Genomic DNA, 15301 nt, shown 5'->3' with positions numbered 1-15301 from the left:
AAACATTCTCTAAAGAGAATCCATTCAAGGACTAGCATAAAACACTAGGGGTATAGATGGGGATGGTGAAGAAAGTAATAAAACAGAAAGAAGTGAAAAATAATAAATACTAATGATCATGGTTTGCAGTCCATACATGACATTAAGTTAAAATTATTTTATACATTACGCATAACGCTGGGCTATAATAAGAGATAGCCAGCCAGTAGCTGAGCTTTAATAAACTTAAATTTGATTTTAAAAAACATTACAGTCATTTCATAATATAAAGGAACTCAAGTGACATAAGATCCATCATTAATTTGAAAATGTTAGAAACAAGGTAGGGCAACAAAGACAAAAATGTGCCACTACTTCTTACCTCTCAACAATGAAGATATTGTTTCACCTAAAATCTTAATACAGTAGTCCCCCCGTTATTGCAGGGGATACTTTCCAGGTAATGTCTGAAACTGCAGATAGTACCAAACCCTATATACATTGTTTTTTCCTATACGTACCTACCTATGATAAAGTTTAATTTATAAATTAGGCACAGTAAGAGAGTAACAACAATAAATAATAATGAAATAGCACAATTACAACAATAAAGTAAGGGTTACTTGAACACAAGTGCTGCGATACCTTGATAATCTATCTGATAACCAAGATGGCGACTAAGCGACTAATGGGCGGGTAGTGTATATGTATGCAGAGGGGGTAACGCCGGACGAAGGGATGATTCACAACCCAGGAGGGACGGTGCACCACTTCGTCATGCGATTCAGAACAGCACGCAGTTTAATAAAACTTATGAATTGTTTACTTCTGGAATTTTCCATTTAATATTTTCAGACTGCGGTTGATCACGGGTAACTAAAACCTCTGAAAGCGAAACCATGAATAAGGGAGAACTACTGTATACTCTTGCAATCCCTCCTCCCACCTACAAAGACTATGAAAAATACATCATCTAAATGCTGCTGCTTCTGGAGAGAATCAATCACTCTGACGAATATCCACTAAGTATATACCAACAGAGAAAGGCTTTCAAGATCAAAATCTTGAAAGCCTCCAAAATATCTGCTCTATCTCTGTCAGACCACAGTATACTTCTTTGTTTCTTATTTCTCTATAATCAAAATGAAAAGCACTATTATGATTTAAATATATACTGGATTCGAGAGCCTAGGAGACTACATTTCAACTGAAGTGCTGGTATTCACAAAAGTACTCCTGTAAGTAAAGCTTTCTGAGCATAGTGGCACAGCAGGCTTAGTAGCGTTTATTCTGCAGCCGCAGCCTTCCTAGATATAAACCTATAAATAAATAAGCACCAAGGAATCCCAGGAATCCCCAGGGTTATTTCATCAAGCAAAAAGAGATTCAATTTAATAAGAGATGTATATTTCCACTGCATGTTTATTATACCTTCATCTCCATTCATCTGCAAAATAATACAATTAAAAAATAAACCACATCAGAATTATCTTGCAGAGTTTTCTTTTTAATACCACAATTTCTAAGAGAAGTCCATATAATTCAGCTTAGATCTCATTCAGTTAAGAATCTTTATACGTTTGTTTAGGCTTCTGGGAGGTTTATAACAAATACAACTTCCTGTGTAGCTTTCAACACCCCCTAACTGGGGACAAAAGAAGGAGGATAGAAAGCACTGACGATAAAAAAGTCTGGAATTAGCCTAAAAGTTATTTCCCTTCTCTTTCTATACAAAAAAGCCAACATTCACTCAAAACAGATTTAGGGAATATCTTTTCCCCTCTCTCCTTTGCTGATTTTTGCAACATGAAAGATATACACTAGAACTAGACCAAAATGCTGGTATCAGAGGGCTGCAATGCTATAGGGTTAAGAAAGATCCACAGAGCTCGGAATTCTGATGCATACGTCTCCAGTTTCAGTGGTCTACGACAATTCATGAGACAGAATAGGTTCCTCCCCTCCCCCCACCCCCCCAAGTCTCCTGAATCATTCAGACCTGAACCAAAGCCGTAAATATGCCCAAAGTGTGTAACTGGCAACAGCTGGTGGGTCATGTAGTGAGAAGAGGAACTGACATCCTTTTGAGATCTCTGATCATGCTAGGCAGTTTTCAAATTTCTTTTCTAGTGCTCTATATTTTATTGTGTGATTTAAGGGGCTTGGTGAAATGAAGCCTGAGATGCCTATAAAAGAGAATACCTACTTTTGTGTCATGATTAGAAATATGAATCTAATTTCAGAAGCCCAGGAGAGTTACAAAGATTAATATATTGATAGTCCTATCTCTTTCTGGGTGCAAATTTGATGGAGAATTATGAGGGAACAGGACTTCACCAATATTAATGAAAATAGAATGGGAAAGCTAGAAATCCTGAAGATAAACTTCACCCATATTACGTTTGTGGGAAAGGGGTGAAAAGAACTAATCCTATATGTCAAATATGGTTTAACTTTACTTTCTCTAAATGTAGTAAGAAAACAGAGCAATTCCTCCATAGAACAAAATCAGAGAGAGAGAGCTCAAAACAAGACGATTAGACTATAAAATGATATAAAGCTAGCATTATAAATTCTGAAAAGCGCCTATACTTACTCATACTTGACATGAAGCTAAAGCCAATGTAGTTCTAAACACATCACCGACGCTGTAGGCAGTTGAAGAATGCTGTGCTGTACTACAGCTAATACACAACAGCAATCAGTCAAATTCCAGCCATTTGACTCCATTAGAGATTAACTGGTACTCATACTACCAAAACTTGAATTACATGATATTATTTAAATCTAAAATATCTTACTACCTATTGCGCTACGATTACATTCTTAAGTACCTTAACTCTTTCCAAAATGTTCCAGTCCTTCAATCCCAGTTTTGGAACTGGTCAATTCATCCAATGTGTCGATTGTGTTCACTGGATGGTGGTATGTCATAAGGTCCCTAGGACCTGATAGTCAATGGGAGGACCAAGGACAGGGAGGGAGAAGTTACAATCCTGCCCTCTAATTTTTTCTTATCTAATACCCCAAACTCACCCCTTATAAGCCTCAAGGAGTAGGCATGGCCATCATTCTAGACAGGCAAAAATGAACTAGTTACAGGACTCGAGAACTCTAAGTAGAGTCTTATGTAGGGAAAGAGAGAACAAGAACCAAGAGATTCAAGAAACCAGCCAAACTGGCTCTAAGACATCCCACTGCATTCTAGACTGCTGTCAGAAGAAAGGATTCAGACATAGCCAAGCCTTCCTTTCCTTAGTCCCTGCTTAACAAACGTGAGGTTTATTCCAATGAACCACCTGCTCCACGGCAGTACCTTTTACAACAGCGCACGTTATAAACTAGCAAGCAAGCACTTGTCATGAGTCAACGACTCATGATGTGCTACTTCCTAGGTGACAATCCAAACTGAGTTTTTAAGACATCTTCTTCACCCATCCCTTAGCAATACGGATGTGGTGTAAAACTTCCAAATAGAATGTACTAGATAAACTTTACTCATCACTAGTTTGTAGATACAACCATGCATACAGCCTACTACCTATGTGTTTTCACTACAATCCCACCATTGCAATGCTACACTGGAAAGCAGCCAAGTTGTTTAACCAGCTAGAGACGTACACTCAAAGTCAACAATTACTTGTTTGGGTAATGGCTGGACACCCATGAAATGAATAGGCCAGAATTCCATCCACAGACTGGAACACAGAATAGAATCTGTCCTTGCTTTCTGACAACTGTTACCACTTTCCTCAAGTAAAAGGTATCAACTCCGTGCCTCTTATGTACAGAGCAACACTGAGGTGCTGTGAGGAAAATAAAGGTATGTAAGACAAGCTCCATGCTGGCTAAGAGATAACGATCTAATTAGCAAGGCATGACACAATTATCAAAATAGACATGCATTCCTTTATAACAATGCTTAAGTGCCAAATGAAAAGTAAACTCAATAACATTTAAATAACCAAGTGAAATTCAATTTGCAATGACTCAGGATTATTGTGGGCGGGAGTAGCCAGAGAAGGCTTCTGGGAGCGGGGCCCTCGGCTGCGTCCAGAAGGATGTGTTATTTTAAAAGGTGCAGGGGCAGCAGGTATGTTTTTCAAATCATGCTTTGTTTAGCTTAACATCAAAATCATTTCATATTACATTATTAAGTTAATAGAAAGAATAAGCATAGCTAGGATTTGAAATTGGATGTATCTGGTTCTAAAAACTCATCCCTGTCTACTATACATGCCTCGTTTTTAGGCAGCAATCGCAGTGACTGCTCACTCAATGTCGATGTGTTCAAATATAACATAAGACAGGATATGGATATAAAAAAAAACTACAACCACCAAAAAACTAGCCATAATTCTACAGCTATTCACAACTACATTAAACTAAACTGGGTGACATCTCTGAATTCCAATCTCACATCTAAAGAAATTATCTCAATGGCAAATCAGTCCATTGCATATCATTCTATTCTGGAACTTTTACTGCACAGCTTAGGACCCTTAAAACAGTATTCTTCCCATACTATACCATGGAGAATTTACATCTCCTCAAATTGGTTAAGAAACACCTTGTAGACAAGGATGTATTTACTACTCTTCTTTAGAATCTGTAAAGTGCTCAATACATTCTGAGTATATAGTCAATAAACACCTATTAGTTAAGAGCTGCTGAGAAACACTGATTTCTATAAAAATCTCCTTTCCAAAAGGATTCTTTCTTCATTCATTTCTATTATTAGATAACCACCACTAAATTAAGTGACTACACACACATGGTAATGTTGTCCTCACAAATTAAACCAAGATGAAAATGGCTGCTCTTGGAGGATCTTATTATGGACAAAGGTCAGAGATAAAGTGAGCTCTTATTTCTATGAAATGAGCCAATAGAGGGATTTTTAAATAAACACTAAAAAGTGAGTAAAATTGCAATTCTGGACTATATGCCAACACACCAAAGAAGCTCATTTCAATCTGTCAGGCAAAAATGCCTACTCAACAAGTATGACTTCCTAGAAAATATTTGGCTATTTTATATTCTGTTTCCTTAATCTGCCATGTCAATCAGAGAATGTTTTTGAACACTGAGATATATTTCTATTATGCACACTTTTTTTATATTATGCACATTTTAAAAACTCTAAAATGTATTTTAAAAATTCATGTCTAGTTCCTGTATGCCATCCGCAAGTTAATAAACCTAAGTGTAGGGGGTGGCAGGAGCGGGAGAGCCAGGCATAGGAATGGAGGCAGAGAGAGCAGAGAAAAAAGGAAGTTTGGGCTTCAGTCAATTCACAGCCACTAACCTTGCAGCAGGGACACCAAGGTTACTAGAAAACTGCTGGCAGGGGCACTGCCAGGTTTGTCTGGAGCAGCCACCACGACCATTCGCTTGGCTGACTGCGTGATAAATGTGGATATTGGGGAGATTCTCCTGCTGGATCTCCTGCATGCTAATATCCAGAACAGGAGGAGCCGTGGGTAAAGGGAAAGAAGGGCAATCCCTGGGCTGTGGAATCCCAACTCCCTTAACAGCCGCAAGATTCTGCATGCACGGCTTTAGCAAGCAAGGAGAACACACACTAGGAATTGGTAGATTCGGGTTTGAAAATCATTCTCTGTGTGCTTTTTGCTCCCCACTCCAATAAGGGCATTATTATTTTAGAGCTGAAAATGCATCAGCATGTCGGAATTTCCCCAAATTCGCTGGGTAGGAGGGATTCCCCACCCGGGAGCCCAATGAAAAAATAAAACTGCTCTGCAGTCTACTTCAGCTGGACGGGCAGCGAGCTCAGCAGCCCTCACACACACCCACGCGTGCCTAGGGACAGGCTTTCCCCAGCATCGTGCACTGAAATGAGATGGCCCTCATCTCCCTGCACAGTGCCACGTTAACTGTATGGGAGCTCCCTGATGCACACATAGCTTTTCCTGCCAGACAAGGGCATTTAGAGACCTAATTCCTGCCGACAATTGCTTTGCAGGACTTTTCCTCCTTAGATATGCCAGTAGGCAGGCAAGCTTACTTAAATCTGTTCTTAAACCTGTCCTACAACTAAACGTAACCAATTGAAAATTACACGTACCTTCAAAAAAATGCTTAAGAAAATTATGCATGGCTACAAGGTGGCTTCATTTTAAGTAAACAAATCACACGTATTAGCTTTAAAAACCACATTTATTACACTATCTCCATAAGAGACATAATTCTAAGAGATCTATTAAGAAAACAGAGTAAAATTTTTCCCAAATGTGACGGTATTAACTTGATAGGATATGAAAACACAAAAGTAAAGAAAACAAATGTCACTGTACTCCCTTTTAGTCAAATTCAAAGCAATCAAGCTCTCTCTCTCTCTCTGAATCAGGCAATACTTTTTACATTGGTCCTCAAGAGGGAGTAGAAGGAAATCTTCTCTTGGAAAAGGCTAACCCCTCACAGATCCCTCCCCTCAGAAACCCCGGCAATGGGCTCTTCAACCTTGCAGCACAGCATGAAGGGTTAAGGAAAGAGCTACAGCTTCCAACAGTGCCGGGGTTCCCTTGGCGTCCCTTGAATCAAGCAGCAGGGTTAATTATGCGGAACGGCCAAAAAGGTACAGTAATTGGATATTGACTTTTGAGGGCTGGTAAATTTTAATAATGTCTTTGCTCTAGACTTAATAGTAAGCTTAACCTGCTTCTGAAACTAGAGACGACGACGATGGAAAAGAATTTTTTTAGAAAGAAAAGAACATAGAAAGAAAACAAGCAATACTATAAAAAAAATTTTTTTTTGGAATGAATCATGGGGAGGATCCTTCCTACATTCATCTGATTTTAGGGACTTGCCACATTTTTTTCTCCACCTCATTCCACTGTATGTGTTTTTCTTGGCATGATCTCTGCTTTCTCCCTTTCTTTGAGAAAATGAACAGTATTTGCTCTATAGTAACACTTTGGATACAACCCCCCCCCCCCCCAAAGCCTCTCTACATCCTGCAGTGTTTAATTTGACATATTTTTACCTCAGAAGAAAATGGGCTAGAAATCCCAACACTTTCCCTCTAAGCAAGCTCTTTTAGGAAGAGAGGGCTGGCAGATGCCCTCACAGATGCAAAGCCTCTCCGATGTCAAAGACAGACTCAGGTGAGTGGCAGGTGGCAATTCCATATCTGAGTCTAACACACATCCCTTCAAAGAGCCACTAGCTGTTTTCACCATGCCTTTTGTCCTAAATAATATTCTAAAATGAAGAACACCACACTTGCTTTGGACATGGGGATGGGGGTGAAGGAATAGGAAGGATTTAAACAACATAATCTAATCCTTCAAAATATCTGGATGCTTTACACAGCATGCACCCAGATGATATACCTATGTCAGGTAATAAAATCTAACTTGAAAACAATCTACACATTGATATTACCTAGCCAAGGTATATATAGCATGTGCAATGCAGTAGTTTCATTTAAACTATTCAGTGAAGAACTTAGGGTAGATATTGATTATGCTTAAGGTGAATTCAGCAAAAACTTCAAACTAATTTCGTTTTCTATTTTTTATGGCTGGGAACTCCCTTCACACTTCCCTATGGAACTGTAGGCTGCAAACTGCTCAGGTTTGCCTTCATAGAAGGACAGTCCAGGGAGAGACTCCGCCAGTCACGTGTTTCTAAAATCCCTGCATTCTTCATCTTTAGAGTTCAAGCGTTAGTCCCTTGTATGCTATTGCAGGATGCTGGCTCATGGTTCAATAGCTACACTAGAGTCACAATAACCTCTGCTGTTTCTAGCCTTGCTGACTACCAGCCAAGATACAAATAATACACGAGTTCTATATGCAAGGAACTTACAAAGGAGTAAGAGAAAACAAACACACATCCTTATAAAGCTAAATAAGAAAACAAAAGTTAAAATGGGTTCCTCAGAAAAAGTAGAAATTCAGTTAGACTTTTTTTAAAAAGTAGGTAGGATTTTGATACATGGAAAAGAACAAGAGAGCATTTGGAAGAGCATGAGTGAAAGAATACGTACCGTGTGAAGGTGAGAATGTAGCAGCATGCTACACATGGGAATGGATGGATTTGAGTACCCCTACCCCTCCGCAGGCACTTCACGAAGGAGATTTCGGGACTGAGAAGGGATATGGCATTCTTTTATATTGCCAATTCTTGGGTTCCTCTCCCCCAAATATGTGGTTAGAGTATATTTGGTGAAGGAGAGATCCCAGATGGAGTGGGGGAGAACTGTGATCCAAGGACTGTGGAGAGGAGGCTGCAGTCCTGGCAGCACTCACTGGTCTCCCTCAGGGAAGTGACCCCAAATAGCTGATGAGGAAAAAGGAGTTTCCCCTTTCTGTAGCCTACGCGTGACTATAAACAATAGTGCCCTCATTCTGTCAGAATTGATCATTTGGATCATCTATAGAGATCCTGTCACTAAAATGGGTTCCAGGATGATTATCCCTTTGGCCAAGCCACAAGGACCTTGAAATATATCTCGGCAAGCAAGGGAAAGAAGGAAAAAATGAAACGAACTGACATGAAAGTAGATACTTATTTTTCTTAAGTACTTACCAACTCGTGATTCTCATTCTCCACCTTCTAGGTGACAGTGAAGGTTAAGTTCCTACATTTAACTCTCAACTGATTCCCAGGAAACAAAACGTCTGTTATGTACAAGCACACAACCACCTGTTTCGGAAAATACATAAATACCCAACCTCCCCAAGCCTTGTTTTAACCAAAAATGGAATAAATGTACGCTGCCTCACACACAGTATACTTTGTCTATATTTTGCCTTTGGGAATCCTTACCAACTATAACTTAGCTAGCCTTAAGCTGAATCTAACCCCACCATTATTCATTTAAAATTAATAAATCTAAGAAACTGAGGAGGCTGCATCAGAAAGCAAAGTGTCAGAGGCCAAAGTAAGCCATGGGAAAAAACTGTAAAAGCTTGCAGTCCAGGCTAAGGATGCGATCGGCTTATACATGTAAACAAAGGGGTCCCCTACTGGCCCCACGTAGCCTCAACCTCAACAATTTCTTATCCCCCAAATCCTTGCCTGACAAATTCAATTCATCAAATATTTCCTGATCATCAATAACAAGATACCGAGTTCTCCATCAGCAATCTCCCTAACATTCTCTCCCTTCACCCCACTCTACTGTGCCAATTCTTAAAATTATAGTAAGATGGTAAAAATACCCAGAAAGGAAAACTGTTCACTGAATTTCTGTCTCTCCCTGTCAGTCAGAGCAATTAAACGGACATCACAAGTCACCAAATTAAAAAACCATTCTGTTCGTGATATCTGTTACTTCACATGTGTAGACTGTTTCTATTCTTTAAGAGCCCTTTCCTGCCTAAAAGTACATTTGATTCTCACAATAAGCCTGTGGGTGTGAGGCAGCTATTAACAGGAGAAAACCAGAGATGCAGTTAACATGGTAAAACTCAGATATCACTATTCCAGGGCTTTTCTTTTTTTTTTTTTGTAGACCTTTCTGGATGATGGGAGGGTTAGGAGAGGGAGCAGGAGGGAAGCTCGGTGGCTTTCCATCCAAATCAAGGAGGCATCATGCACCAGCTCTAATGGAGATTATGGTAAGTTTGTTTTAACAAGTGATGACAAAGGTATCGTTCCTTCTCTCCTCCCAATTCATCCAAAATATACACAGCCACACACATACACGTTAGCCAGGCAACATCTTAGAACATTACTTTAAAAGAACTGGCAAACTTAATTTTCCATTTCCTTCTTCCAGTTATTTTTTAAAAATACTGTTGAGATATAACTTACATACCATAAAATTCACCCTTTTTAAAGAGTATAATTTAGTGGTCTTTAGTGTATTCAGTTATGCACAGTTATCATCACTACTTAATTCTAGAACACTTTGATCACTCCAGAAAGAAATCTCATGCTCATCAGTAGTCTTCCCATTCTCCTTCATCCAGCCCTGGCAACCACTTACCTACTTTCTGTCTCTATAGACTGCCCGTTCTGGACATTTCATACAAATGGAATCAGACAATATGCGGTGTTTGGTAACTGGCTTTCATTCGCATAGTATTGGCAAGGTTCATCCCCGTTAGAGCATGTGTCAGTACTTCATTGCTTTTGGTGGCAAATAATATTTCATTGTATGGCTATACCACATTCTGTTGATCCATTCATTTGTTGATACACATGTATATCAACAAATGAATGGGTCAACAGAATGTGGTACAGCCATACAATAGTTGTTTCCACTTCTTGGCTATTATGAATAATGCTGCTATGAACATTGTGTAAGCTTTTGTGTGGACATACGCTTTCATTTCTCTTGGGTATATATTTAGAAGTAGAATTGCCGGGTCATATGGGAAATCTATATTAAACACTTTCAGGAACTGCCAAACTAGTTTCTAAAGTGGCTGCACCATTTTACATTCCTGCATCCTCACCAACACTTATTTTCTTTTATCATTATTATAGTCATTGTAGTGGGTGTGAGACAGTATCTTATTGTGGTTTTAATTTCCATTTCCCTAATAACTACTGAAATCAAGCATCTTTTCATGAGTTCATTGGCCATTCGTATTATCTCCTTTGCAGAAATATCTATTCAAATCTTTTGTCCATTTTTAAATGGGATTGCTTGCTTTTTTACTATTCAGTTGTAAGAGTTTATTTTTATTTTTAATAAATTCTGAAAGCAAGTCCTTTATCAAACTATGACTTGCAAATATTTTCTTCCATTATGTGGCTTTCTTTCTTTCACTTTCTTGATGCTATCATTTTGAAGCACAGAAGTTTTAAATTTTGATGAAATCCAATTATCAATTTTTCTTTTGTCACTTGTGCTTCTAGTTGTCATATCTAAAAGATAATTTACCTAATCCAAGACCCTGAAGATTTACATCTATGTTTTCTTCTAAGTGTTACTGTTTTAGCTCTTATAGTTAGGTCTTTGATACCATTTTGAGTTAATTTTTCTCTACGATGAAGACAGGGTCCAACTTCATTCTTCTGTGATATGTACCCAGTTATCCTGGTGTCATCTGTTACACAGACTATTCTTCCCCTCACTGAACTGACAGGGTTTACTTCTGGATTCTCAATGCTATTCCATTGTCTATCCTTATGCCAGTTTCACACTATTTCTATTACTGTTACTTGGTAGTAAGTTTTAAAATTGGAAAGTGTGAGTCCCTCAACTTTGTTTCCTTTTTCAGGATTATTTCAGATATTCTGGATTACTTGAATTCCCACCTGAACTTTGGGGTCAGTTTGTCAATTTATGTAGAAAAGAAAAGCAGGAGAGATTTTGATAGAGACCGTGATGAATCTGTAGGTCAATTTGAGCATTGAGAGTATCGCCATCTTAACGTTAAGTCTTCAGACCCAGGAACATGGAATATTTTTCCATTTGTTTAGGTTTTCTTTACTTTCTTTCAATGTTTTATAGTTTTCAGTGTAGAAATCTTGCACCTCTTTTATTAATTCCCTAGTTACTTTGATCACAGAGATACAGAAAAACTGATGTTCATTTATAATTAGGTAAGTTAATGGTTCTCACTATACCATATTTCCCCGAAAATAAGACCAGGTCTTACATTAATTTTTGCTCCAAAAGATGATTAGGGCGTATTTTCAGGGGATGTCTTATTTTTTCATGTTGAACAATCTACATTTACTCAAATATAGTCATGTCATCGTCTTCTGGAACATCGTTGTAATGTACTAAATGCGTCCATCTTGCTGACGACCTTAACTGGGGCTTATTTTCAGGGTAGGTCTTATTTTCGGGAAAACACGGTATTTGGTATGGGTGTTCACATATTAATTTATTCTTCCTCTAATTCTTACCTTTATCCATTAGTTTTACATCCATATAGTACAAAGCTTTAAGTAATCTGAAACTTGTTACAAAAAACAGTAATCCATAACCACTACTCCCACCCTTAACCTCCACCCCCAAACAAACTCACTTCACCTCTTCCCAGGCCCGTCAGAGAACCACCTTTCTGTATTTTCTCTCATTCTCTAAATAACGCACTTACAGTGCCACTTCTTGAATTTTCACTTTCATGCATCATCTACTGACACCCTACTATAGAAAATAAAGTTTAGCTCTCTTTCACATGTACACATTCCCACTCATCTTGTCCTCTCTGAACAGTTATATCATAATTTTATTCTCATTACTTTGACTACATAAATGGTATTACAGCTCAGCCACGTAGTGCACTATGATTACTTTTTCTTCCCTGCACAACTTTAATTTCCGTAGTTTATGACTTTTTTTTGGCTCAGTCCTCTATGTATTTAAATAATTAATTCTACCCCCAATTTTCTTCCATTTATATAAATCTCTTCTCGATTCATTCAAATATATTAAGTACTCTATCCATTTTTTCTTGAAAAAAAGTCTCTCCTGGAGCTTTCTGAACCACTACAATTTGGACTGGTTGTTCTCTAGGCCTGCTGAATAGCTGTTATCTCAAGACATACACATGCCATCACTCTGAAGATTTCTTTCACCTCTAAGATCCCATTTCCTGGTTATCATCTCCTGGGGTACTTCCTCACTTTGGTACAGCACATGTCCCAATAGCTTCCTGAGAAAATATTCTTCGAAGGGAAAATGTCTGAAAATATCTTTAGTCTCCCTCATCTTTATTTCAAAGGTTGATTCTATTCATAGAATCGTAGATTAAAAATTGTTTTCCTTCAAAGTTAGAGGTTATTTCTTCATTATTTAGTAGCTTCCACTGATCCCTTCAGGAAACACTTTTCTCGATTCTGTATGATTTTATTTTTTCATCATTATTATGAAATTTCACAAAGAGGTCCCTTGATCTGGGTCTCACTATGCTTGGCAATTGTTGGATTATTTCAATTTAGAAACTTGTCTTTCAGTTATGAGAAGTTTTCTTGAATTGTTTCTTTGGTGATTTCTTTTCTTGCATTTTTTTCTGTTCTCTCCTTCTGGAACTCCTTTCACTTGAACCTCTTTTGATTACTGAACCCCTTTTACTGGTCCTCTAATTTTATTACTCTTCTCTCCTAAGTTTTACCTCCTTCTTTTAGTTCTAGCTTCTTGGTCACTTCAAAATTTCTATGGAATACTTTCTTTGTTAACATGTTTTTTTAATTTCTCAGATCTCTTTTTGGTTTTCTGCAAGTTTCTTTTATAGAGTACCTTATAATAGTTTTATAGATATATTACTTGCTCTTTTTCTCTCTGAGGATTATTAGTGATACATGTAAAAATATTTTCATCTTCCTGCATAAGTTCTGTTCCCTTTAAACTGATGCTTCCTATTTGTTTTGTTTCTATTGTTCATATTAAAATTGTTCCTCAAATGTCTAGTGAGTGATCACTGACTGATTGCTCATAATTAGGAGTGGGGGTTGGTGGCTAAAAAGCTAATTGGAAGATTTATGCAAATGATTGTCTTCACTGTAAGCAGTTTGACAGGGTTAATTCCCTGGGGGAAACCCCAATGCTCGGTATCTTTAGATCTTTTCTTTCAGACTATGTCAGGTTGTCCAGAGAATAATATCAATCTTCTACTTAAAGGGTAAAAGCTTATCTGCCCATGTTCCCAGAGCCAAATGAGGGAAGAAGGCTAGAAATATCAATATTGAATAAGTCACTTTCTATTTAATCCACCTCTTTAAGTAGAGTACCCCTTCCCTTCTGGTATTCTTCATTCCGGAAAACATCTGTTTCATTCTTTTTAGGGACTAAATTTTCAGTTTTCATCCAGAATGGGGGAAGGGAAACTGGTGGACCATATAAAGAGATTTTCATGTAAAAAGATTTTCAATGAATCCTTCAACTAATTTCTCCTGTCGTTAATTCATTTCCATATCAGAGGTATCAGAGTGTATTTCAGGGTACATCAGGTTTCCTTCTCATTATTGACATAATATAATATTCAGCTTTCTTAAAGAAGTTCTCATTCTTCTTCTCTTCGTACTCCTAAATCTAAAATTTCCAGTACCTTCCATTTCCTTCTCCTTTTCCTCTTTTTGTTCCTCTGGTGAATTTATCTTGTAAAAAATCCCTTTATCATTTTAGTGGCATTTTGAGAAGGAGTAAAGGTAAAATCTATGTTTAATCTAGCATCTTCAACTGGAAGCACCCACATTTATTTAAATCATATTTGAAATCCAATACTAAGGTCCAGAGCAGATCAGCTACACAATTCCAAAAATTTATCTGGTGATAATAGAAGCAATAAAGTTAAGGTACACTACCTACTCTACTTCCCCCCAGCCTTTAAAATTTGCCCCAAAGCCAACAAGGAAAAAAGTACTGAATTCTGAGAGTCATTAGGTGTTGATGGCCAATGGCAGCTAGAAGTTGAACTTCAAGGTTTTGTGATGTTTGTGTTTCTGTTGTTGTTTTAAAGAATAAGAGTAATGAAGTGGGGAGAGACAGGGATAGACTTGAGGAGAAGCAAATCACTTCTGTTCAGAAGCTATTTTTCTAAATGTTTTTCTACTAGGTACATTTTCCTTATTGTCTTTAAGTTTTATAAAGAAAATCTATTTTTGCCACACCCCTCTTGGGCTCCATTTGGGAGAAGGGGCTGGTTGGTCTCTGTGGATGGTCACTGCCTTTTGATCAACTCCCAGTCTCAAGGGCTCTGCTGGCTGCCCTGAGTCACCACATTCCATACATGAGAATTTCACTCCCTGGAGTTGTACAGTACACAGCTTGAAGGAGTGTATGGGTTGGCTCCTCCCAGAAAGAAGCAGCTCAACAGTTGTCATTTTGGAGTTTAAAGTATGTCATAATGGCAAAGTTTCAAAGGACTTGCATCATTTAGCCACTTTCTATTCTATTTCTATTTATTTTCTCTGATGATAGGTTTAAAAACACTAAGACCAAATAAAGCTGCTTTTGGATATCCTTTTGTACTTATGCTTTTTCCAGAACTTTGTTGATGAACTATTTACTTGGGGAAAGCTTTGATTCCCAAAAGTGACAAAAATCAACAATGAAACAAATACCAAGAATTTTAAAAGTGTTGAAATCACTAAGAAACTTTCTAAAGCCTCTGAACTTTACCTGGAAGAACTGCCACCTATGAATAACTACTTACATGTATTTTAGTACAGTTGGTACAGAAATCTACAAGTTAGTGGTAAATATACACACTGGAACCACCTAGTTTTAGAGCTTTGGGATGCTAGAATGGCCAAGAATTATCCGCAAGGGAGACACCATCCCCTAGATGACATTGGCTCCAGCTTTTACCATGAATTGAGAAGTTACAGCTCTCAGGATCCTTCTGCCATAGAAACTCACATGAAACAAATGTACTCAGCTTCA

General features: G+C 37.9%; 1 protein-coding gene across 2 annotated transcripts in view; it reads right to left on the bottom strand.

Annotated features, from left to right (window-relative positions):
* Positions 1 to 15301, bottom strand: part of MCU (mitochondrial calcium uniporter) — a 184649-nt gene that overhangs the window by 89187 nt on the left and 80161 nt on the right. Inside the window, exon 1 of one of the 2 annotated variants that reach the window (XM_074339574.2) lies at positions 7997 to 8038. The exons of the other annotated variant lie outside the window; for it this stretch is intronic. Coding sequence (XP_074195675.1) covers positions 7997 to 8032 — 36 coding nt within the window. The 5' untranslated portion in view covers positions 8033 to 8038. Of the gene's footprint in view, positions 1 to 7996; positions 8039 to 15301 lie in introns of those variants that run through there. 2 annotated transcript variants of the gene reach the window in all.

This window comes from Rhinolophus sinicus, chromosome 15 (genome assembly GCF_057876585.1).
Source record: "Rhinolophus sinicus isolate RSI-liver-muscle chromosome 15, RSI-T2T, whole genome shotgun sequence".
NCBI classification, from domain to species: domain Eukaryota; kingdom Metazoa; phylum Chordata; class Mammalia; order Chiroptera; family Rhinolophidae; genus Rhinolophus; species Rhinolophus sinicus.
Note: the sequence above shows the minus strand (reverse complement) of the source record. Positions and strands in the feature narration are given on the sequence as shown.